Below are 23,070 nucleotides of genomic sequence, written 5' to 3' on the forward strand. Positions count from 1 at the left end.
GAACACTGCACTGAGAGAGAGAGGGGTTCATTCACACACTCTGACTGGACACTCCAGTACATGAACACTGCACTGAGAGAGAGAGGGGTTCATACAGACACACTGACTGGACACTCCAGTACATGAACACTGCACTGAGAGAGAGAGGGGTTCACACACACACACTGACTGGACACTCCAGTACATGAACACTGCACTGAGAGAGAGAGGGGTTCATACACACACACTGACTGGACACTCCAGTACATGAACACTGCACTGAGAGAGAGAGGGGTTCATACAGACACACTGACTGGACACTCCAGTACATGAACACTGCACTGAGAGAGAGAGGGGTTCATACACACACACTGACTGGACACTCCAGTACATGAACACTGCACTGAGAGAGAGAGGGGTTCACACAGACACCCTGACCTGTGGTGAACTGGACTGTGAGTGCTGCGCTCCTCTGCTCCCCTCTCAGTGCCTGCAGTCTTGCAGTGTACAGCGACACAGGAGCCAGTCGGGACAGCTTCACCTGGGTCACATTGGGCTCAAGGATCAGCTCCTGTGCAGGAGAAAGCAGAAGAAATGTGATTAGTCTGTCCTGTCCACCTGTCTGTGTGTCTGTGTCCTTTCCACCTGTCTGTGTGTCTGTGTCCTTTCCACCTGTCTGTCCACCTGTCTGTGTCTCAGTCCTGTCCACCTGTCTGTGTCTCAGTCCTGTCCACCTGTCTGTGTCTCAGTCCTGTGTACCTGTCTGTGTCTCAGTCCTGTGTACCTGTCTGTGTGTCTGTCAGTGTCTCAGTCCTGTGTACTTGTCTGTGTGTCTGTCTGTGTCTCAGTCCTGTGTACTTGTCTGTGTGTCTGTCTGTGTCTCAGTCCTGTGTGCCTGTCTGTGTCTCAGTCCTGTGTGCCTGTCTGTGTGTCTGTCAGTGTCTCAGTCGTGTGTACCTGTCTGTGTCTGTCAGTGTCTCAGTCCTGTGTGTCTGTCAGTGTCTCAGTCCTGTGTACTTGTCAGTGTCTCAGTCCTGTGTACTTGTCTGTCCACCTGTCTGTGTCTCAGTCCTGTCCACCTGTCTGTGTCTCAGTCCTGTGTACCTGTCTGTGTCTCAGTCCTGTGTACCTGTCTGTGTCTCAGTCCTGTGTACCTGTCTGTGTGTCTGTCAGTGTCTCAGTCCTGTGTACTTGTCTGTGTGTCTGTCTGTGTCTCAGTCCTGTGTACTTGTCTGTGTGTCTGTCTGTGTCTCAGTCCTGTGTGCCTGTCTGTGTCTCAGTCCTGTGTGCCTGTCTGTGTCTCAGTCCTGTGTGCCTGTCTGTGTGTCTGTCAGTGTCTCAGTCGTGTGTACCTGTCTGTGTCTGTCAGTGTCTCAGTCCTGTGTACCTGTCTGTGTCTGTCAGTGTCTCAGTCCTGTGTGTCTGTCAGTGTCTCAGTCCTGTGTACTTGTCTGTGTACCTGTCTGTGTCTCAGTCCTGTGTACCTGTCTGTGTCTCAGTCCTGTGTACCTCTCTGTGTCTCAGTCCTGTGTACCTGTCTGTGTGTCTGTCAGTGTCTCAGTCCTGTGTACCTGTCTGTGTGTCTGTCAGTGTCTCAGTCCTGTGTACCTGTCTGTGTCTCAGTCCTGTGTACCTGTCTGTGTGTCTGTCAGTGTCTCAGTCCTGTGTGCCTGTCAGTGTCTCAGTCCTGTGTACTTGTCTGTGTACCTGTCTGTGTCTCAGTCCTGTGTACCTGTCTGTGTGCCTGTCTGTGTCTCAGTCCTGTGTGCCTGTCTGTGTCTCAGTCCTGTGTGCCTGTCTGTGTCTGTCAGTGTCTCAGTCCTGTGTACTTGTCAGTGTCTCAGTCCTGTGTACTTGTCAGTGTCTCAGTCCTGTGTACTTGTCAGTGTACCTGTCTGTGTCTCAGTCCTGTGTACCTCTCTGTGTCTCAGTCCTGTGTACCTCTCTGTGTCTCAGTCCTGTGTACCTCTCTGTGTGTCTGTCAGTGTCTCAGTCCTGTGTACCTGTCAGTGTCTCAGTCCTGTGTGCCTGTCTGTGTGCCTGTCTGTGTCTCAGTCCTGTGTACTTGTCTGTGTACCTGTCTGTGTCTCAGTCCTGTGTGCCTGTCTGTGTGTCTGTCAGTGTCTCAGTCCTGTGTACCTGTCAGTGTCTCAGTCCTGTGTGCCTGTCTGTGTGCCTGTCTGTGTCTCAGTCCTGTGTACTTGTCTGTGTACCTGTCTGTGTCTCAGTCCTGTGTACCTGTCTGTGTCTCAGTCCTGTGTACCTGTCTGTGTGTCTGTCTGTGTCTCAGTCCTGTGTGCCTGTCTGTGTCTCAGTCCTGTGTACCTGTCTGTGTGTCTGTCTGTGTCTCAGTCCTGTGTGCCTGTCTGTGTCTCAGTCCTGTGTGCCTGTCTGTGTGTCTGTCAGTGTCTCAGTCCTGTGTACCTGTCTGTGTCTCAGTCCTGTGTACCTGTCTGTATGTCTGTCAGTGTCTCAGTCCTGTGTACCTGTCTGTGTCTCAGTCCTGTGTACTTGTCTGTGTACTTGTCTGTATGTCTGTCAGTGTCTCAGTCCTGTGTACCTGTCTGTGTCTCAGTCCTGTGTACTTGTCTGTGTACCTGTCTGTGTCTCAGTCCTGTGTGTCTATCAGTGTCTCAGTCCTGTGTACCTGTCTGTGTGTCTATCAGTGTCTCAGTCCTGTGTACCTGTCTGTGTCTCAGTCCTGTGTGTCTATCAGTGTCTCAGTCCTGTGTACTTGTCTGTGTCTCAGTCCTGTGTGTCTGTCAGTGTCTCAGTCCTGTGTACTTGTCTGTGTACCTGTCTGTGTCTCAGTCCTGTGTGTCTGTCAGTGTCTCAGTCCTGTGTACCTGTCTGTGTGTCTGTCTGTGTCTCAGTCCTGTGTACCTGTCTGTGTCTCAGTCCTGTGTACCTGTCTGTGTCTCAGTCCTGTGTACCTGTCTGTGTGTCTGTCAGTGTCTCAGTCCTGTGTACCTGTCTGTGTCTCAGTCCTGTGTACCTGTCAGTGTCTCAGTCCTGTGTACCTGTCTGTATGTCTGTCAGTGTCTCAGTCCTGTGTACCTGTCTGTGTCTCAGTCCTGTGTACTTGTCTGTGTCTCAGTCCTGTGTACCTGTCTGTATGTCTGTCAGTGTCTCAGTCCTGTGTACCTGTCTGTGTCTCAGTCCTGTGTACCTGTCTGTGTACCTGTCTGTGTCTCAGTCCTGTTTGTCTATCAGTCTCAGTCCTGTGTACCTGTCTGTATGTCTGTCAGTGTCTCAGTCCTGTGTACCTGTCTGTGTCTCAGTCCTGTGTACCTGTCTGTGTCTCAGTCCTGTGTACCTGTCTGTGTACCTGTCTGTGTCTCAGTCCTGTGTGTCTATCAGTGTCTCAGTCCTGTGTACCTGTCTGTGTGTCTATCAGTGTCTCAGTCCTGTGTACCTGTCTGTGTCTCAGTCCTGTGTACCTGTCTGTGTCTCAGTCCTGTGTGTCTGTCAGTGTCTCAGTCCTGTGTACTTGTCTGTGTCTCAGTCCTGTGTACCTGTCCGTCTCAGTCCTGTGCACCTGTCTGTGTCTCAGTCCTGTGTACCTGTCTGTGTCTCAGTCCTGTGTACTTGTCTGTGTGTCTGTCTGTGTCTCAGTCCTGTGTACCTGTCTGTGTCTCAGTCCTGTGTACCTGTCTGTGTGTCTGTCAGTGTCTCAGTCCTGTGTGTCTGTCTGTGTCCCAGTCCTGTGCACCTGTCTGTGTCTCAGTCCTGTCCACCCGTCTCTCACCTGCAGCTCCTGTGCCGCTGTGTGATAGGTCAGCCGGTACCCCGTGACCGCTATGCGCGGTGGTTTCCATGACAACACGGCGGAGCGGGGTGTCACCTGACTGGCCCCCAGGTCCCGCGGCCCCTCCCCTGCGGCTGCCGCCCCTGAAACGCGGACAGACCCGTGAGCTGGCGGACAGCGCAGGACACCGTGTCCGGCCACGCCACCAGGAGGAGAGGCAGCGGTCAGTCTCCAGGGGACCTGTCCCTTTCCCAGCGGAGACAGCCCAGACAGGGCACACCAGGCCCCACGCTGACCACTGACCGTCTACTGATGACCCCTGACCGTCCACTGACCGTCCACTGATGACCCCCTGTCTGTCCACTGACCGTCCACTGATGACCCCCTGACTGTCCACCGACAGTCCACTGATGACCCCCTGACTGTCCACTGACCGTCTACTGATGACCCCCTGACCGTCCACTGCTGACCCCCTGACTGTCCACTGACCGTCTACTGATGACCCCTGACTGTCCACTGACCGTCCACTGATGACCCCTGACTGTCCACTGACCGTCTACTGCTGACCCCTGACTGTCCACTGATGACCCCTGACTGTCCACTGACCGTCTACTGCTGACCCCTGACTGTCCACTGACCGTCTACTGCTGACCCCCTGACTGTCCACTGCTGACCCCCTGACCGTCCACTGACCGTCCACTGATGACCCCCTGACTGTCCACTGCCCCCCAGCTTGACCACTCCACTGAGCGTCCACTGACGACCCCGACTGTCCACTGACTGTCCACTGCTGACCCCCTGACTGTCCACTGCTGACCCTCTGACTGTCCACTGAGCATCCAGTGCTGACCCCCTGACTGTCCACTGACCGTCCACTGCTGACCCCCTGACTGTCCACTGAGCATCCAGTGCTGACCCCCTGACTGTCCAGTGACTGACCGGTGGTGGAGAAGGAGAGTGTGGCCGGCGAGCTCCGGGCCCCGTGCGCCTCGCTGGTCACCCTGACGGTGTACACCGTGTCCCGGAGCAGCCCCTTCAGCTGCAGCTCGGCCGTGTTCCCCGAGGCGCTGACCAGCACCTCCGGCACTGAGGGAGACCGAGAGGGGGTTAGTGCAGTAGTACTCGCTCCACGCCCCCGCCCCCCTCTGTGTACAGCAGAGCCTCCTGTCCTGACTGGAGGAGCTCACCCAGCTGTGTCTGGAGAGAAGCCAGGGTATCGGCTTCGACCACAGGGCTGGCCAGCCTGTTCCCCACCCCCACCCCTCTCTGTGTACAGCAGAGCCTCCTGTCCTGACTGGAGGAGCTCACCCAGCCTGTTCCCCACCCCCACCCCCCTCTGTGTACAGTAGAGCCTCCTGTCCTGACTGGAGGAGCTCACCCAGCCTGTTCCCCACCCCCACCCCCCTCTGTGTACAGTAGAGCCTCCTGTCCTGACTGGAGGAGCTCACCCAGCCTGTTCCCCACCCCCACCCCTCTCTGTGTACAGCAGAGCCTCCTGTCCTGACTGGAGCAGCTCACCCAGCCTGTTCCCCACCCCCACCCCCCTCTGCGTACAGAGCCCCCCGTCCCCACAGCCCCTCTGATGGCGGTGTCAGACCCGCCGGCCCGCGGCGGGGAGACTCACCGTTCTGGGCGCCGTACAGGACGAGGTAGCGGTCCACGGTGGCCAGCGCCGGTCTCCACAGCAACAGGGCCCTGCTGTCGGTCACGTTGATCGCCCGGAGGTCCGTGGGGGCGTCGGGGACTGGGAGAGAGAGAGAGGGGGAGAGGGAGAGTCCAGCCCCTGACCGCCTCAGGCGTCTGACCCGGCGCCGGTGCGGACTGGGCTCTGCTTACCGGTGAGGACCACCCCGGTGAGCGGGCGGCTCTCGTCCAGGCCCAGCACGGACAGCACGCTGACCTCGTACCGCGAGCCCGGCCGCAGCCGGCTGACCGCCGCGCTGGACTGCTGACCGCCCACCGACAGGGAGCGGGGCTCCCCTGGGGAGACAGAGACAGAGACAGGGGACACTGGACTACCTGCCCAGGTGACACTGCACACACACAAACACACACACACACTGCGGCCATCATGGACAACTTCTCCCATCCCCTCTATGACAGGCTTGCAGGAATGAAGAGCACGTTCAGCAATAGACTGATTCACCCACGGTGCGACAGGGAGCGCTACAGGAGGTCATTCTTGCCGTCTGCCATAAGACTGTACAACGCATCCACCTTGTGTCTGGGCAGAGGCAACAGCGACAGTGACCTGTTTCTGGACTGAACGCATCTACAACATCTACTGCTACATCTGTTCTCTTTCTTTTTCTTCTTCCCGTTTACAACCACTTTTGTGCAATATATGCCAGGGACCTGTGCAATACATTTATATTTATATCTATGGTTACATCTATATTTATATTCATACTTGTGATACGATTTTCTGTGTACTGTTCTGTTCTAGTTTGCTCTTGTGTGTCCGGACTGTGAGTAACTCTTGTATTGTATTGTATGTATTGTACTATTAGTATATAATTCGTTACACTGTGTCTGTGTTGTGTGTGTTAAGCTGCTGTTGCGCTGCAATTTCCCTCACGGGATCAATAAAGTATCTATCTATCTCTGTGTATGTGTGCACTGTGTGAGTGCGCAGAGTGTTTGTGTGAGTGTGTGCAGAGTGGTTGTGTGAGTGTGTTTTTGTGTGAGTGTGTATACAGTGGTTGTGTAGGTGCAGTGTATGTGTGTGTATGTGTGCAGTGTGTATGTGTGCAGTGGTTGTGCGAGTGTGTGCAGTGTGTTTGTGAGATTGAGTGTGCGTGTGTGTTTGTGTCTGTGTCTACAGTGGTTGTGTGTGTGTGTGAGTGTGTATACAGTGGTTGTGTGTGTGCAGTGTGTATGTGTGCAGTGTGTGAGTGCAGTGGTTGTGTGAGTGTGTGCAGTGTGTTTGTGAGATTGAGTGTGTGTGTGTTTGTGTGTGTGTGTACAGTGGTTGTGTGTGAGTGTGTATACAGTGGTTGTGTGTGTGTACAGTGGTTGTGTGGGTGCAGTGTATGTGTGTGCAGTGGTTGTGTGAGTGTGTGTGCAGTGTGTTTGTGAGATTGAGTGTGTGTGTGTTTGTCTGTGTGTGCAGTGTGTTTGTGAGATTGAGTGTGTGTGTGTTTGTCTGTGTGTACAGTGGTTGTGTGTGTTTGTGTGTGTGTGTACAGTGGTTGTGTGTGTGTGTGTACAGTGGTTGTGTGTGTGTGTGAGTGTGTATACAGTGGTTGTGTGTGTGTGCAGTGGTTGTGTGTGTGTGTGAGTGTGTATACAGTGGTTGTGTGTGTGTGCAGTGTGTTTGTGAGATTGAGTGTGTATGTGTGAGAGTGAGTGTGTGTGCAGTGTATGTGTGTGCAGTGTGTTTGTGTGTGTGTACAGTGGTTGTGTGTGAGTGTGTATACAGTGGTTGTGTGTGTGTACAGTGGTTGTGTGTGTGTACAGTGGTTGTGTGAGTGTGTGTGCAGTGTGTTTGTGAGATTGAGTGTGTATGTGTGAGAGTGAGTGTGTGCAGTGGTTGTGTGTGCAGTGGTTGTGTGTGCAGTGGTTGTGTGTGCAGTGGTTGTGTGTGCAGTGGTTGTGTGAGTGTGTGTGCAGTGTGTTTGTGAGATTGAGTGTGTATGTGTGAGAGTGAGTGTGTGTGCAGTGTATGTGTGTGCAGTGTGTGTGTACAGTGGTTGTGTGTGAGTGTGTATACAGTGGTTGTGTGTGTGTACAGTGGTTATGTGGGTGCAGTGGTTGTGTGTGTGTGTGTGCAGTGTGTTTGTGAGATTGAGTGTGTATGTGTGAGAGTGAGTGTGTGTGCAGTGTATGTGTGTGCAGTGTGTGTGTGCAGTGTGTGTGTGTGCAGTGTGTGTGTACAGTGGTTGTGTGTGAGTGTGTATACAGTGGTTGTGTGTGTGTACAGTGGTTGTGTGGGTGCAGTGGTTGTGTGTGTGTGTGTGCAGTGTGTTTGTGAGATTGAGTGTGTATGTGTGAGAGTGAGTGTGTGTGCAGTGTATGTGTGTGCAGTGTGTGTGTACAGTGGTTGTGTGTGAGTGTGTATACAGTGGTTGTGTGTGTGTACAGTGGTTGTGTGGGTGCAGTGGTTGTGTGAGTGTGTGTGCAGTGTGTTTGTGAGATTGAGTGTGTATGTGTGAGAGTGAGTGTGGGTGCAGTGTATGTGTGTGCAGTGTGTGAGATTGAGTGTGTATGTGTGAGAGTGAGTGTGTGCGAGTGTGTAGGTGCAGAGTGTGGCAGTGATACTGTAAATACAGGCTCTCGGATACAGATATAAATATATAAATATAAATCTAGACACTGTATATAAGATCATACAGATGTAGAAGACGTACAGATATATGAGATCATACAGATGTAGAAGACATACAGATATAGAAGATCATACAGATGTAGAAGATCATACAGATATATGAGATCATACAGATGTAGAAGACGTACAGATATATGAGATCATATAGGAGATATCTAATATCTGACATATCTGAGAGTATTTACCCTCCTGCAGGTGAGTGTAGGTGATCTTGAAGGAGCTGATGGGCGCCGAGGGTCGCACCCAGGACAGCGTGAAGGAGGAGTCGGTCACATTGCTGAACGCCAGCTGGGAGGGGGGCTCTGGCCCTGAGGGGGCAGGGGGGAGAGAGAGAGAGGAGAGACCGTCAGTCACAGAGACAGCAGAGAGAGAGAGGAGACACACAGAGGAGAGAGGGACAGTCACAGAGACAGGAAAGAAAGAGAGAGAGAGAGGAGACACACAGAGGAGAGTCAGTCACAGAGACAGGAGAGAGAGAGAGGAGACACACAGAGGAGAGAGGGACAGTCACAGAGACAGGAGAGAGGAGAGACACAGAGGAGAGAGGGTCAGTCACAGAGACAGCAGAGAGAGAGAGGAGAGAGCATCAGTCACCGAGACAGGAGAGAGAGAGGAGACACACAGAGGAGAGAGGGTCAGTCACAGAGACAGCAGAGAGAGAGGAGACACACAGAGGAGAGAGAGAGAGGAGAGAGAGTCAGTCACAGAGACAGGAGAGAGAGAGGAAAGAATTCCCTGCCAGAATCGCAACTGGTCCCGATCCTACTGGGAGAGGGAGGAGGGAACTCAGTTGAACTGGCAGCCCAGTGTGTGATCTCCTGTCCCAGCCTGAGGAGCAGTGAGCCTGTCCCCCAGTAATATTATGATGTGTCTGTATTGTAAATATCTGTAGATTTTTTTAAATGTATTTGTAACTGTATTTGTTTTGCTGTGGCAACACTGATTGTACCCATCGGTCAAGTCAATAAAGCACCTTGGACTGAACTGGACTGAGCTGAAGACTGACAGGAGAGGAGAGAGAGAGGTTCAGTCACAGAGACAGGAGAGACAGGGGAAAGAGGAGAGGGGTGAGCTCATGACAAACGCAAAGACAGACCGATGGACAGAGAGACAGGCACACCGAGAGACAGACAGGCACTCTGAGAGACCGTCAGTATGGTGAAGATCCAGAGAGAGAGAGGGAGACAGCCCACAGGCTTGTGTGCAGTCAGTACAGCAGAGAGACGGGCACACAGACACTAGGAGAGAGACCGACTGGTTAATTGAGATTAATCAAGACAGACACGCTTGTATATATACGAATATATATACACACAGAATGTAGAGGTAGTTAATACAAATATGGTCTGATCCTGGGCTAAAAAAAAGCATAAAATACATTTAGGAGAGAATTTCACAGTCACGGTCTGCCACGATTTCCCAAGAAATCGCGAAGAAGGATGAGGGTGTGGCCAACTGTGTTCTAACCCTGGGAAAGAGAAAGAGCAAGAGGGGACCAGCGTGTGTTGAACAGCAAAGTTTCTCAGCTCTGAAACCAGAAACCTGCCAAAATAATGACCGAGCAGATTCCCCTCCCCAAAAAAACCAATCAGTCTGAGCTGAAATACGAAGACACACATGAACAAATACATCTGTGAGCTTTAACCTGGTCAAGGCGTTGGGCAGACTTATTGGCCAACCATCGTCTTACCCTGGGAGCGAGGCGCGGCGAGTCAGTGACGATGGCTGACCGTAACCTTACCCTGAGTGAGAGAATCAGACCAGCAGTGAGTGAGCATGCAAGGATGCCCCTCCCATCCCCGACAGCACCTCATGAATATTCATGACGCAAGCACCTCATTAATATTCATGCGGGGGGCGGAGCCTGTTAAACACAAAACAGAACACAGTACATTGTAAAAATTCATCGAGACAGTAGCTAATCCTCCTACAGTTACTGGTACTCAACACTATGACTACTACTGTTACTACAGTTTCGAACACTTCTGCTGTTGAACTAACGGCAATCATCTTTTGAAGTTTTTACAATGTATCTGATGTAAAGTGTTCCCTGCTGATCAGAGAGAGTTTGTCATTCTGTGTAACGAGAGCGAGAGAGAGAGAGACAGCACTGCTAATGAACACAGAACAGCTCAATTAGCCTGGAGGGAGGCTAATTGGGAATGTTAATGACCTCTGCTTAATTAAAACATGCTGGTGCCTCAATTAACAGAGAATGAACTGATAAACAGCAGAGCCAGTCGGTAAACTGAGAAGGCAGTGCAAATAGAGAGACACAATAACACACAGAGACTCGCACACTGACAGCAACACACACACACAGTAACACAGACTCGCACAGGACACACACAGACTGCAGTAACAACACAGTCACAAACATACTAGTACACTGACAGTAACACACACAGAGACACATACAGACTGCAGTAACAGTCACAGACTCGCACAGTGACAGTAACTGTGCTTTCACCCACAGTGTGATTATTACGGTGTTATAACTGCCCTGTGCTTTCACCCACAGTGCGATTATTACGGTGTTATGACTGTCCTGTGCTTTCACCCAGTGTGATTATTACTGTGTTATAACTGTCCTGTGCTTTCACCCACAGTGTGATTATTACGGTGTTATGACTGTCCTGTGCTTTCACCCACAGTGCGATTATTACGGTGTTATAACTGCCCTGTGCTTTCACCCACAGTGCGATTATTACGGTGTTATGACTGTCCTGTGCTTTCACCCAGTGTGATTATTACTGTGTTATGACTGTCCTGTGCTTTCACCCACAGTGCAATTATTACGGTGTTATGACTGTCCTGTGCTTTCACCCAGTGTGATTATTACTGTGTTATGACTGTCCTGTGCTTTCACCCACAGTGCAATTATTACTGTGTTATGACTGTCCTGTGCTTTCACCCACAGTGTGATTATTACAGTGTTATGACTGTCCTGTGCTTTCACCCAGTGTGATTATTATGGTGTTAAGACTGCCCTGTGCTTTCACCCAGTGTGATTATTACTGTGTTATGACTGTCCTGTGCTTTCACCCAGTGTGATTATTACAGTGTTATGACTGTCCTGTGCTTTCACCCACAGTGTGATTATTACGGTGTTATGACTGCCCTGTGCTTTCACCCAGTGTGATTATTATGGTGTTATGACTGCCCTGTGCTTTCACCCACAGTGTGATTATTACTGTGTTATAACTGCCCTGTGCTTTCACCCACAGTGTGATTATAACAGTATTATAACTGCCCTGTGCTTTCACCCAGTGTGATTATTACGGTGTTATAACTGTCCTGTGCTTTCACCCAGTGTGATTATTACTGTGTTATAACTGCCCTGTGCTTTCACCCACAGTGTGATTATTACTGTGTTATAACTGCCCTGTGCTTTCACCCACAGTGTGATTATTACTGTGTTATAACTGCCCTGTGCTTTCACCCAGTGTGATTATTACTGTGTTATGACTGCCCCGTGCTTTCACCCAGTGTGATTATTACTGTGTTATGACTGTCCTGTGCTTTCACCCACAGTGTGATTATTACTGTGTTATAACTGCCCTGTGCTTTCACCCAGTGTGATTATTACTGTGTTATGACTGCCCCGTGCTTTCACCCAGTGTGATTATTACTGTGTTATGACTGTCCTGTGCTTTCACCCACAGTGCGATTATTACTGTGTTATGACTGCCCCGTGCTTTCACCCAGTGTGATTATTACTGTGTTATGACTGTCCTGTGCTTTCACACACAGTGCGATTACTGTTACTGCTATACAACACAGCACAATTACAGTCTCTTGCCCATCTAGGGGTCGCCATCAGTCCTGTCTCACCGTCCCAGCGGGATGCCGGAAGAGCAAAGAAATACAGGGGCGCGGTGGCGCTTTGGAGGGCAGGGGTCACGGGTCATAGGTCAAAGGGGGGGTACCTGTGAAAACGGACAAGCGGTGGATTCTGGACCGGATCCCGGGCGCCTTGCCGGAGAAGGACAGGAGGTACCGGGTCCGGGGCCGGAGGTTCTGGATCGGCAGGGAGCGGGAGGCCCCGGGTACGACGAGCACCGTGGGGTCCCCGCCGGGCCCCCCGGACTCCCGCAGGGTCACCGTGAAGTTAGAGAAGAGCCCCTCGGGGGCGTCCCACAGGAGCACGAAGCCCCCGGAGGTCACGTTTCGCACCCGGACCCCGCTGGGCTGCCCGTCCCGGGCTTGAGGGGCCGCGGGGGAGGGGCCACCCCTCGGGGGCAGCGGTGGTCTCCTCCTCCTGTCGTGGCCCGCGCCAGCCCCGGGGAGGGTTTGGGATGGCCGGCCGGAGGGGGGTCTGAGCCCGGGGGGGTCTCCTTCCGGCTGCGCTGCCCCCTTCTCTCTCTTCACCCCCCCTTCCTCTTCCAGAGTCCGTCTCTCGTCCCCTCCGTCACGGTCCTGCGCTTCCTGGGGTGGTCTACCTCCCTCTCCGTCACGGTCCTGTGCTTCTTGGGGTTGTTTCTGGGACGGTCTCTTGTCCCCTCTGTCACGGTCCTGTGGTTCTTGGGGTCTTCTCTGGGACGGTCTCTTCTCCCTCTCGTCACGGTCCTGTGCTTCCTGGGGTTGCCTCTGGGACGGTCTCTTGTCCCCTCCGTCACGGTCCTGTGCTTCCTGGGGTGGTCTACCTCCCTCTCTGTCTCGGTCCTGTGCTTCTTGGGGTCTTCTCTGGGACGGTCTCTTGTCCTCTCCGTCTTGGTCCTGTGCTTCCTGGGGTCGCTTCTGGGACGGTCTCTTGTCCCCTCCGTCACGGTCCTGTACTTCCTGGGGTGGTCTACCTCCCTCTCGGTCCTGTGCTTCCTGGGGTCGCCTCTGGGACGGTCTCTTGTCCCCTCCGTCACGGTCCTGTGCTTCTTGGGGTCTTCTCTGGGACGGTCTCTTGTCCTCTCCGTCTTGGTCCTGTGCTTCCTGGGGTCGCTTCTGGGACGGTGGTCTCTTGTCCCCTCCGTCACGGTCCTGTGCTTCCTGGGGTGGTCTACCTCCCTCTCGGTCCTGTGCTTCTTGGGGTTGACTCTCGGACGGTCTCTCATCCTCTCCGTCACGGTCCTGTGTTTTCTGGGGTGGTCTACCTCCCTCTCGGTCCTCTGCTTCTTGGGGTTGCCTCTGGGACGGTCTCTTGTCCTCTCCGTCTCGGTCCTCTGCTTCCTGAGGTCGTCTCTGGGACGGTCTCTTGTCCTCTCCGTCTCGGTCTTCTGCTTCCTGAGGTCGTCTCTGGGATGGTCTCTCGTCCCCATCGTCACGGTCCTGTGGTACTTGGGGTCGTCTCTGGGACGGTCTCTTGTCCCCTCCGTCACGGTCCTGTGGTTCTTGGGGTCGTCTCTGGGACGGTCTCTTGTCCCCTCTGTCACGGTCCTGTGGTTCTTGGGGTCTTCTCTGGGGTGGTCTCTTGTCCCCTCTGTCACGGTCCTGTGCTTCCTGGGGTTGCCTCTGGGACGGTCTCTTGTCCCCTTCATCACGGTCCTGTGCTTCCTGGGGTGGTCTACCTCCCTCTCTGTCTCGGTCCTGTGCTTCTTGGGGTCTTCTCTGGGACGGTCTCTTGTCCTCTCCGTCTTGGTCCTGTGCTTCCTGGGGTCGCTTCTGGGACGGTCCCTTGTCCCCTCCGTCACGGTCCTGTGCTTCCTGGGGTGGTCTACCTCCCTCTCGGTCCTGTGCTTCCTGGGGTTGTCTCTGGGGTGGTCCCTTGTCCTCTCCGTCACGGTCCTGTGCTTTCTGGGGTCTTCTCTGGGACGGTCTCTTGTCCTTTCCGTCTTGGTCCTGTGCTTCCTGGGGTCGCTTCTGGGACAGTGGTCTCTTGTCCCCTCTGTCACGGTCCTGTACTTCCTGGGGTGGTCTACCTCCCTCTCTGTCTCGGTCCTGTGCTTCTTGGGGTCTTCTCTGGGACGGTCTCTTGTCCTTTCCGTCTTGGTCCTGTGCTTCCTGGGGTCGCTTCTGGGACGGTGGTCTCTTGTCCCCTCTGTCACGGTCCTGTGCTTCCTGGGGTGGTCTACCTCCCTCTCGGTCCTGTGGTTCTTGGGGTCGTCTCTGGGACGGTCTCTCGTCCTCTCCGTCACGGTCCTGTGCTTCCTGGGGTCGCCTCTGGGACGGTCTCTTGTCCTCTCCGTCTTGGTCCTGTGTTTTCTGGGGTGGTCTACCTCCCTCTCGGTCCTGTGGTTCTTGGGGTCGTTTCTGGGACGGTCTCTTGTCCCCTCCGTCACGGTCCTGTGCTTCTTGGGGTCTTCTCTGGGACGGTCTCTTGTCCCCTCCGTCACGGTAATGTGCTTCCTGGGGTTGCCTCTGGGACGGTCCCTTGTCCCCTCCGTCACGGTCCTGTGGTTCTTGGGGTCTTCTCTGGGACGGTCTCTTGTCCCCTCCGTCACGGTCCTGTGGTTCTTGGGGTCGTCTCTGGGACGGTCTCTTGTCCCCTCCGTCACGGTCCTGTGCTTCCTGGGGTCGTCTCTGGGACGGTCTCTCGTCCTCTCCGTCACGGTCCTGTGTTTTCTGGGGTGGTCTACCTCCCTCTCGGTCCTGTGGTTCTTGGGGTCGCCTCTGGGACGGTCCCTTGTCCCCTCCGTCACGGTCCTGTGCTCCCTGGGGTGGTGAAACTGTCGCTCCGGCACCAGGAGCAGGTGTCGGGATGGCGCTCGGACCCTCGCCGGCCCGGTCCGGCTGCTCCACGGCGCTAGTCCGGCGGGCCTGCGGGTCGCCCTGCGGGGACAGAGGAAGAGAGGGGGAGGCAGCTCTGGGGGTCTCCGCGGAGACTGCTGGCGGCTTGCGGGGGGGTCCCCCGGGGGTCCCCTTGGCTGGGAGCCTGGGGGTCACCCTGCGGCCGGCGGACACAGGGGTGTCCCCGTCGGGCACCGGCCTGGGTCTGCCGGGGTGCGGAGAGACCGGGCCGCTCGTGGGGCTCCCCTCCTCCTCGCTGGCGTCTCCGGGGGCCCCCATCCCGGTCCGGTGCCTCTGGGGGGGCCCGCCTGGCCCGGTGGCGCCGGGGGCCGGGCCGGTTCGGGACTGGTTGTGGGCCGGACCCGGGCCCTGGCTCTGGCGCTGGCCCAGGCGCGGAGGAGCTCTGCCGACGGTTCTGTTGCGGTGGGCTCTAACTGGGCCAGCCCCTCGGTCCCTCGCCGCCGAGCCGGGGAGCTCGGGCCGGGATTGCTCCAGGGATTCGGTGCCGCTGCCCCGGACTGCCGGACCGGGCCGGTCCTGGTTCTGGTCCCGGTCCTGTTCCCCGTCCTGGTTCTGTTCCGGGTCCGGCTGAGGCGCGGGCCTGCTCTCCCTCACCAGGACCGTGACGTCGGACCGGGCCGGCGGGGGACGGGCCTCAGAACCCGGGCTCAGACCGCCTCCGGAGTCCGACCCGCGCCCCGCTCCCTGGGCTCTGCTCCGGTCCGGGTCTCCTCTCTGGGTCGGTGTTCTGGCAGGATCCGGGCCCGGTTTCTTCCCCGGCCCGATTCCGGTGCCGTTGTGCCGGTCCTGGGCCCGGGAGACGGGCCGTTTGGGCTGGGCGGTCCTGGAGTCCGCCGGCCTGCTGGCGTCCCGGCCCGAGTACAGGTCCGGCTTCGGCGTCTTCCGAGCCAGAGCGCCGGCGGCCTTGGCAACGGTCTCCGGGGGCGGCGCGGACGGCGTTCCTATGGAAACGGGCGATCGGAGAGTTCAGGACCCTCGCTCGCGCTGGGAAACGAGACGCGCGCTAGGAGACAAAACACCCGCCGTCTCCTGCTCCTCGGCTCCCTGCTCACGAGTTCACCCACATCTCCTCTCACTGTGTCTCCTGTCCTGCCGTGTGTGTTTATGACTGAGGGGCTCCCTGTGATCTCCTCTCTCTCTCTCACTGTGTCTCCTGTCCTGCTGTGTGTGTTTATGACTGAGGGGCTCTCTGTGATCTCCTCTCTCTCACTGTGTCTCCTGTCCTGCTGTGTGTGTTTATGACTGAGGGGCTCTCTGTGATCTCCTCTCTCTCACTGTGTCTCCTGTCCTGCTGTGTGTGTCTATGACTGAGGGGCTCCCTGTGATCTCCTCTCTCTCACTGTGTCTCCTGTCCTGCTGTGTGTGTCTATGACTGAGGGGCTCCCTGTGATCTCCTCTCTCTCACTGTGTCTCCTGTCCTGCTGTGTGTGTTTATGACTGAGGGGCTCCCTGTGATCTCCCCTCTCTCTCACTGTGTCTCCTGTCCTGCTGTGTGTGTCTATGACTGAGGGGCTCCCTGTGATCTCCTCTCTCTCACTGTGTCTCCTGTCCTGCTGTGTGTGTTTATGACTGAGGGGCTCCCTGTGATCTCCCCTCTCTCTCACTGTGTCTCCTGTCCTGCTGTGTGTGTCTATGACTGAGGGGCTCCCTGTGCTCTCCTCTCTCTCTCTGTGTCTCCTGTTCTCTTGTGAGTGTTTATGACTGAGGGGCTCTCTGTGATCTCCTCTCTCTCTCACTGTGTCTCCTGTCCTGCTGTGTGTGTCTATGACTGAGGGGCTCTCTGTGCTCTCCTCCTATACGATAAGGACAGGAGGCACAGTCGGTCCAGGGTGACTACAGCGCAGTGACACTGGCGGCCTCAGCTGGCAGCTGCTCCTGGAGAGGAGAAAAGGAGGTCATCAGTCTGGTCACCGGTCGGACTGGGGCGCAGGGGCGCCCCCACCTGCTGGAAGAGGGAGAGGGGTCAGCGATCCCGAGCTGGAAGAGAGCCGGGGGGCGATGGGGCGTCGCCCTTCACATTTCCAGGGATGTGTGGATGAGCTCCTGTCACCCTGCTCGCGTGGGACTGGTCTCTCCATCTGTCTGTCTGTCTGTCTGTCTGTCTGCTGCTCTGACTGTCCGTGTCTCACTCTGTCACCCAGTCAACACGTGATACTGTCTCGAGCGAGTCGTCTCTCGGTCTCTCTGTCCGTCCTGAGATCAGCCTCATCTACCTGAGCTCCTGTCTCGGCCTCGTCTACCTGAGCTCCTGTCTCGGCCTCGTCTACCTGAGCTCCTGTCTCTCGGCCTCGTCTACCTGAGCTCCTGTCTCTCGGCCTCGTCTACCTGAGCTCCTGTCTCTCGGCCTCGTCTACCTGAGCTCCTGTCTCTCGGCCTCGTCTACCTGAGCTCCTGTCTCTCGGCCTCGTCTACCTGAGCTCCTGTCTCGGCCTCGTCTACCTGAGCTCCTGTCTCTCGGCCTCGTCTACCTGAGCTCCTGTCTCTCGGCCTCGTCTACCTGAGCTCCTGTCTCTCGGCCTCGTCTACCTGAGCTCCTGTCTCTCGGCCTCGTCTACCTGAGCTCCTGTCTCGGCCTCGTCTACCTGAGCTCCTGTCTCGGCCTCGTCTACCTGAGCTCCTGTCTCGGCCTCGTCTACCTGAGCTCCTGTCTCTCGGCCTCGTCTACCTGAGCTCCTGTCTCTCAGCCTCGTCTACCTGAGCTCCTGTCTCTCGGCCTCGTCTACCTGAGCTCCTGTCTCTCGGCCTCGTCTACCTGAGCTCCTGTCTCGGCCTCGTCTACCTGAGCTCCTGTCTCGGCCTCGTCTACCTGAGCTCCTGTCTCTCGGCCTCGTCTACCTGAGCTCCTGTCTCTCAGCCTCGTCTACCTGAGCTCCTGTCTCTCGGCCTCGTCTACCTGAGCTCCTGTCTCTCGGCCTCGTCTACCTGAGCTCCTGTCTCGGCCTCGTCTACCTGAGCTCCTGTCTCGGCCTCGTCTACCTGAGCTCCTGTCTCGGCCTCGTCTACTGTGTCTTTCTGTTTATCTGTGTCACCGTCTCACAAGCTGTCCAAACCTCTGCTAACTTCCCTCTGTCGCCCTCGAACCCCGATGGACACTGTCGTCCCCGCCCCGCCCCCTCCCCGCCGTGCCCCACCCACCGGGCGTGGCCTGGACTGTGACGGGCGGGCTCCGGCCCCGCCCTCTCTCCGCCCACAGCGTGACGTTGTACTGGAGTCCGGCCTGCAGCTGCGGGAGGTGGGCGGAGCTCTTGTCCCGGGGGAGGGTCATCTCCTGGGCCGGACTCCGCCCATCACTGGGCACGTAGGTGAGGCGGTACCTGTCAATCACAGACACCGAGCGATCCCATTGGATGATCACGGAAGAGGTGGTTGTCTTGACCACATGGAGGTTCTTGGGACCAGAGATCACTGAAAGAGAGAGATTTACAGACATCCTACAGACACGCTGACTGGACACTCCAGTACATGAACACTGCACTGAGAGAGAGAGGGGTTCATACACACACCCTGACTGGACACTCCAGTACATGAACACTGCACTGAGAGAGAGAGGGGTTCATACACACACACTGACTGGACACTCCAGTACATGAACACTGCACTGAGAGAGAGAGGGGTTCATACAGACACACTGACTGGACACTCCAGTACATGAACACTGCACTGGGAGAGTGAGGGGGGTGAGTACAGACACTTACAGGTCCTGAAGTGCGTGCTGCTCTCTGCGCCCTGTCTCCTGTCCTTCTCGGCCCTGACTGACACACGGTACTCCTGCGCAGGGGCCAGTCCCGTCTGGGTGTAGGTGGTGAGCCCCCCCCTCACCTGCGATGTCACCTTCTGATCGCTCTCCTTCTGCGGGCGACAGGAGCAGAGGCGTGGACACACTGGGGACCCCACAGCTCCACCACAAGAGGGGGAGTCTCGGCAAGAGCCCGTGGCTGGAGTCTGGACTGTGCAGGACAGTAGGATGTCCAGCAGGGCCGTGCAGGGAGCCCTCAGACTACAGTACTGCAGAGAACAGCAGAGTGGAGCAGTACACAACAGTACAGTGTGGTGCAGTGGTGTACAGTATACAACAGTACAGTGTGGTACAGTGGTGTACAGTACACAACACTACAGTGTGGTGCAGTGGTGTACAGTACACAACAGTACAGTGTGGTACAGTGGTGTACAGTACACAACAGTACAGTGTGGTGCAGTGGTGTACAGTATACACTACAGTGTGGTGCAGTGGTGTACAGTATACACCAGTACAGTGTGGTACAGTGGTGTACAGTATACAACAGTACAGTGTGGTGCAGTGGTGTACAGTACACAACACTACAGTGTGGTACAGTGGTGTACAGTACACACCACTACAGTGTGGTACAGTGGTGTACAGTACACAACACTACAGTGTGGTGCAGTGGTGTACAGTATACACCAGTACAGTGTGGTACAGTGGTGTACAGTACACAACACTACAGTGTGGTACAGTGGTGTACAGTACACACCACTACAGTGTGGTACAGTGGTGTACAGTACACACCACTACAGTGTGGTACAGTGGTGTACAGTATACAACAGTACAGTGTGGTACAGTGGTGTACAGTACACACCACTACAGTGTGGTACAGTGGTGTACAGTACACACCACTACAGTGTGGTGCAGTGGTGTACAGTATACAACAGTACAGTGTGGTGCAGTGGTGTACAGTATACACCAGTACAGTGTTGTACAGTGTTGAAGACTGTGGTGTGGTATACAACAGTACAGTGTGGTGCAGTGGTGTACAGTATACAACAGTACAGTGTGGTGCAGTGTTGTACAGTACACACCACTACAGTGTGGTACAGTGGTGTACAGTATACAACAGTACAGTGTGGTGCAGTGTTGTACAGTATACACCAGTACAGTGTTGTACAGTGTTGAAGACTGTGGTGTGGTATACACCAGTACAGTGTTGTACAGTGTTGAAGACTGTGGTGTGGTATACAACAGTACAGTGCAGTGTGGTACAGTACACTTCAGCACAGTTCAGATTGGCAGACAGTGTGTGACTCTGTGACTCTGTTGTACAGGCAGTGTGTGTCACGTGTGATTCTCTGTATGCACGCACACGCACACACACACACACCTCTCTCCGTGTGTCAGTGTGTCAGCGATCCAGCTGTGTTGCTGTGATGTCATCTCCTGGACCAGCAGCCCTGTTTCTGCACACTGTTTTCCTGTCGCCCCGGGCAACAGGATCCCACATCAGCGCTCTGCTCGTCAGCCTGCTGCTGCAGAGACAGCCCCTGTGTGGGAACTGGGCTCCCCCAGTCCGACCAGTCCGGCCAGTCCTTCCTGCCTGTCCGCAGAGCTCAGGCGACACACCGCTGGCCAGCAGCGGGCCAGGCCCACTGGTCACCTGGACTGCCACACCCACAGCTGTGTCACTCCTGCAGTCAGTCAGAGTGACAGCTGTGTGACTCCTGCAGTCAGTCAGAGTGACAGCTGTGTCACTCCTGCAGTCAGTCAGAGTGACAGCTGTGTCACTCCTGCAGTCAGTCAGAGTGACAGCTGTGTCACTCCTGCAGTCAGTCAGAGTGAGAGCTGTGTCACTCCTGCAGTCAGTCAGAGTGAGAGCTGTGTCACTCCTGCAGTCAGTCAGAGTGAGAGCTGTGTCACTCCTGCAGTCAGTCAGAGTGAGAGCTGTGTCACTCCTGCAGTCAGTCAGAGTGAGAGCTGTGTCACTCCTGCAGTCAGAGTGAGAGCTGTGTCACTCCTGCAGTCAGAGTGAGAGCTGTGTCACTCCTGCAGTCAGAGTGAGAGCTGTGTCACACCTGCAGTCAGTCAGAGTGAGAGCTGTGTCACTCCTGCAGTCAGTCAGAGTGAGAGCTGTGTCACTCCTGCAGTCAGTCAGAGTGAGAGCTGTGTCACTCCTGCAGTCAGTCAGAGTGAGAGCTGTGTCACTCCTGCAGTCAGAGTGAGAGCTGTGTCACACCTGCAGTCAGAGTGAGAGCGAGAGCTGTGTCACTCCTGCAGTCAGTCAGAGCGAGAGCTGTGTCACTCCTGCAGTCAGGCAGAGCGACAGCTGTGTCACTCCTGCAGTCAGGCAGAGCGACAGCTGTGTCACTCCTGCAGTCAGGCAGAGCGAGAGCTGTGTCACTCCTGCAGTCAGGCAGAGCGAGAGCTGTGTCACTCCTGCAGTCAGGCAGAGCGAGAGCTGTGTCACTCCTGCAGTCAGTCAGAGCGAGAGCTGTGTCACTCCTGCAGTCAGTCAGAGCGAGAGCTGTGTCACTCCTGCAGTCAGTCAGAGCGACAGCTGTGTCACTCCTGCAGTCAGTCAGAGCGACAGCTGTGTCACTCCTGCAGTCAGTCAGAGTGACAGCTGTGTCACTCCTGCAGTCAGTCAGAGTGAGAGCCCAGGAGTGCTGTACTCCTCGTACTCTGTAGCCTGAGCACAGTGACTGTGTTGAGACCCGTCTGATCACTGGGGTCCGGACTGGGACTGATCCATGTCCGGACTGATCGGAGTCCGACTGGCTCTTACCCCACTGCTGAAGGTGATGTGGTAGCTGTCCACTGGGGCCGTGGGGCGTGTCCAGGTCAGAGTGACCGAGGAGTCTGTGATGTTACTGGTGTTCAGCTGGAGCACAACTGGAACAACTGGATCAGAGAGAGGGGTTAATACACACTGACTGGACACTCCAGTACATGAACACTGCACTGAGAGAGAGAGGGGTTCATACAGACACACTGACTGGACACTCCAGTACATGAACACTGCACTGAGAGAGAGAGGGGTTCACACACACACACTGACTGGACACTCCAGTACATGAACACTGCACTGAGAGAGAGAGGGGTTCATACAGACACACTGACTGGACACTCCAGTACATGAACACTGCACTGAGAGAGAGAGGGGTTCATACAGACACACTGACTGGACACTCCAGTACATGAACACTGCACTGAGAGAGAGAGGGGTTCATACACACACACTGACTGGACACTCCAGGACATGAACACTGCACTGAGAGAGAGAGGGGTTCATACACACACACTGACTGGACACTCCAGTACATGGACACTGACCTGTGCTGCAGTCCACTCCAGTGAAGCCAGCGTCACAGACACACTCGCCCTGCACACAGCGCCCCCTGTCTCCGCAGTTGCCCGGGCAGCCCGGAGGCGGGGTGGCGGTGGTGGGCGGGGCCACCGATTGGCTGCAGTCTGGACCGCCGTAACCCGGGCGACACTGGCACCTCCCCCTCGTGCAGCTGCCCCGCCCGCTGCAGTCTCCGGGGCAACGGGGGCGGGAGCAGTCCTCCCCCGTGAAGCCCCCGTCACAGACGCACCTGCCCTCGACGCACTGCCCCCTGCCGTGACACCCCGCGGGGCAGGACCGGACCCCGCAGCTCGGCCCCGTGAACCCAGGGAAGCAGACGCAGCGGCCCTCCTCACAGCGGCCCTGGTCACTGCAGTCGTCCGGACACCCCTGAGGGGCACAGCTGCCCGGCCCTGAGAGACAGGGAGAGGAGTGTCTCTGGGGTCTGTGTGAGGGTCTGGACTCCTCTCTCTGTGTGAGGAGTGTCTCTGGGGTCTGTGTGAGGGTCTGGACTCCTCTCTCTGTGTGAGGAGTGTCTCTGGGGTCTGTGTGAGGGTCTGGACTCCTCTCTCTGTGTGAGGAGTGCCTCTGGGGTCTGTGTGAGGGTCTGTGCTCCTCTCTCTGTGTGAGGAGTGTCTCTGGGGCCTGTGTGAGGGTCTGGACTCCTCTCTCTGTGTGAGGAGTGTCTCTGGGGTCTGTGTGAGGGTCTGGACTCCTCTCTCTGTGTGAGGAGTGTCTCTGGGGTCTGTGTGGGGGTCTGGACTCCTCTCTCTGTGTGAGGAGTGTCTCTGGGGTCTGTGTGAGGGTCTGGACCTCTCTCTGTGTGAGGAGTGTCTCTGGGGTCCGTGTGAGGGTCTGGACTCCTCTCTCTGTGTGAGGAGTGTCTCTGGGGTCTGTGTGAGGGTCTGGACTCCTCTCTCTGTGTGAGGAGTGTCTCTGGGGTCTGTGTGAGGGTCTGGACTCCTCTCTCTGTGTGAGGAGTGTCTCTGGGGTCTGTGTGAGGGTCTGGACTCCTCTCTCTGTGTGAGGGGTGTCTCTGGGGTCTGTGTGAGGGTCTGGACTCCTCTCTCTGTGTGAGGGGCGTCTCTGGGGTCTGTGTGAGGGTCTGGACTCCTCTCTCTGTGTGAGGGGCGTCTCTGGGGTCTGTGTGAGGGTCTGGACTCCTCTCTCTGTGTGAGGAGCGTCTCTGGGGTCTGTGTGGGGGTCTGGACTCCTCTCTCTGTGTGAGGAGCGTCTCTGGGGTCTGGACTCCTCTCTCTGTG

The 23,070-nt window shown here is 55.9% G+C and overlaps 1 protein-coding gene and 1 long non-coding RNA gene across 8 annotated transcripts in view; one reads left to right on the forward strand and one right to left on the reverse strand.

Annotated features, from left to right (window-relative positions):
- Nucleotides 1-417: 417 nt before the first annotated feature.
- Nucleotides 418-23,070, reverse strand: part of LOC138233327 (uncharacterized) — a gene marked incomplete at its 3' end in the record, with an annotated part of 34,491 nt that continues 11,838 nt past the window's right edge. For 4 of the 6 annotated variants that reach the window (XM_069186618.1, XM_069186620.1, XM_069186621.1 and 1 more), the window contains 11 exon segments: nucleotides 418-550; nucleotides 3,728-3,870; nucleotides 4,667-4,813; nucleotides 5,352-5,471; nucleotides 5,564-5,707; nucleotides 8,240-8,362; nucleotides 11,984-15,676; nucleotides 17,871-18,140; nucleotides 18,431-18,584; nucleotides 21,248-21,363; nucleotides 21,796-22,221. In XM_069186618.1, the coding sequence (XP_069042719.1) occupies nucleotides 418-550; nucleotides 3,728-3,870; nucleotides 4,667-4,813; nucleotides 5,352-5,471; nucleotides 5,564-5,707; nucleotides 8,240-8,362; nucleotides 11,984-15,676; nucleotides 17,871-18,140; nucleotides 18,431-18,584; nucleotides 21,248-21,363; nucleotides 21,796-22,221 (5,469 nt within the window). 6 annotated transcript variants of the gene reach the window in all.
- Nucleotides 3,859-8,307, forward strand: LOC138233329 (uncharacterized). 2 transcript variants are annotated; one of them, XR_011187447.1, is made up of 3 exons: nucleotides 3,859-3,950; nucleotides 5,284-5,754; nucleotides 8,250-8,307. It is a non-coding gene; the product is annotated as an uncharacterized lncRNA (long non-coding RNA). The 2 variants fall into 2 exon arrangements; XR_011187448.1 differs by lacking the exon at nucleotides 3,859-3,950 and adding an exon at nucleotides 4,742-4,833.

This window comes from Lepisosteus oculatus, unplaced genomic scaffold, assembly GCF_040954835.1.
Source record: "Lepisosteus oculatus isolate fLepOcu1 unplaced genomic scaffold, fLepOcu1.hap2 HAP2_SCAFFOLD_665, whole genome shotgun sequence".
Taxonomy (NCBI): Eukaryota; Metazoa; Chordata; class Actinopteri; order Semionotiformes; family Lepisosteidae; genus Lepisosteus; species Lepisosteus oculatus.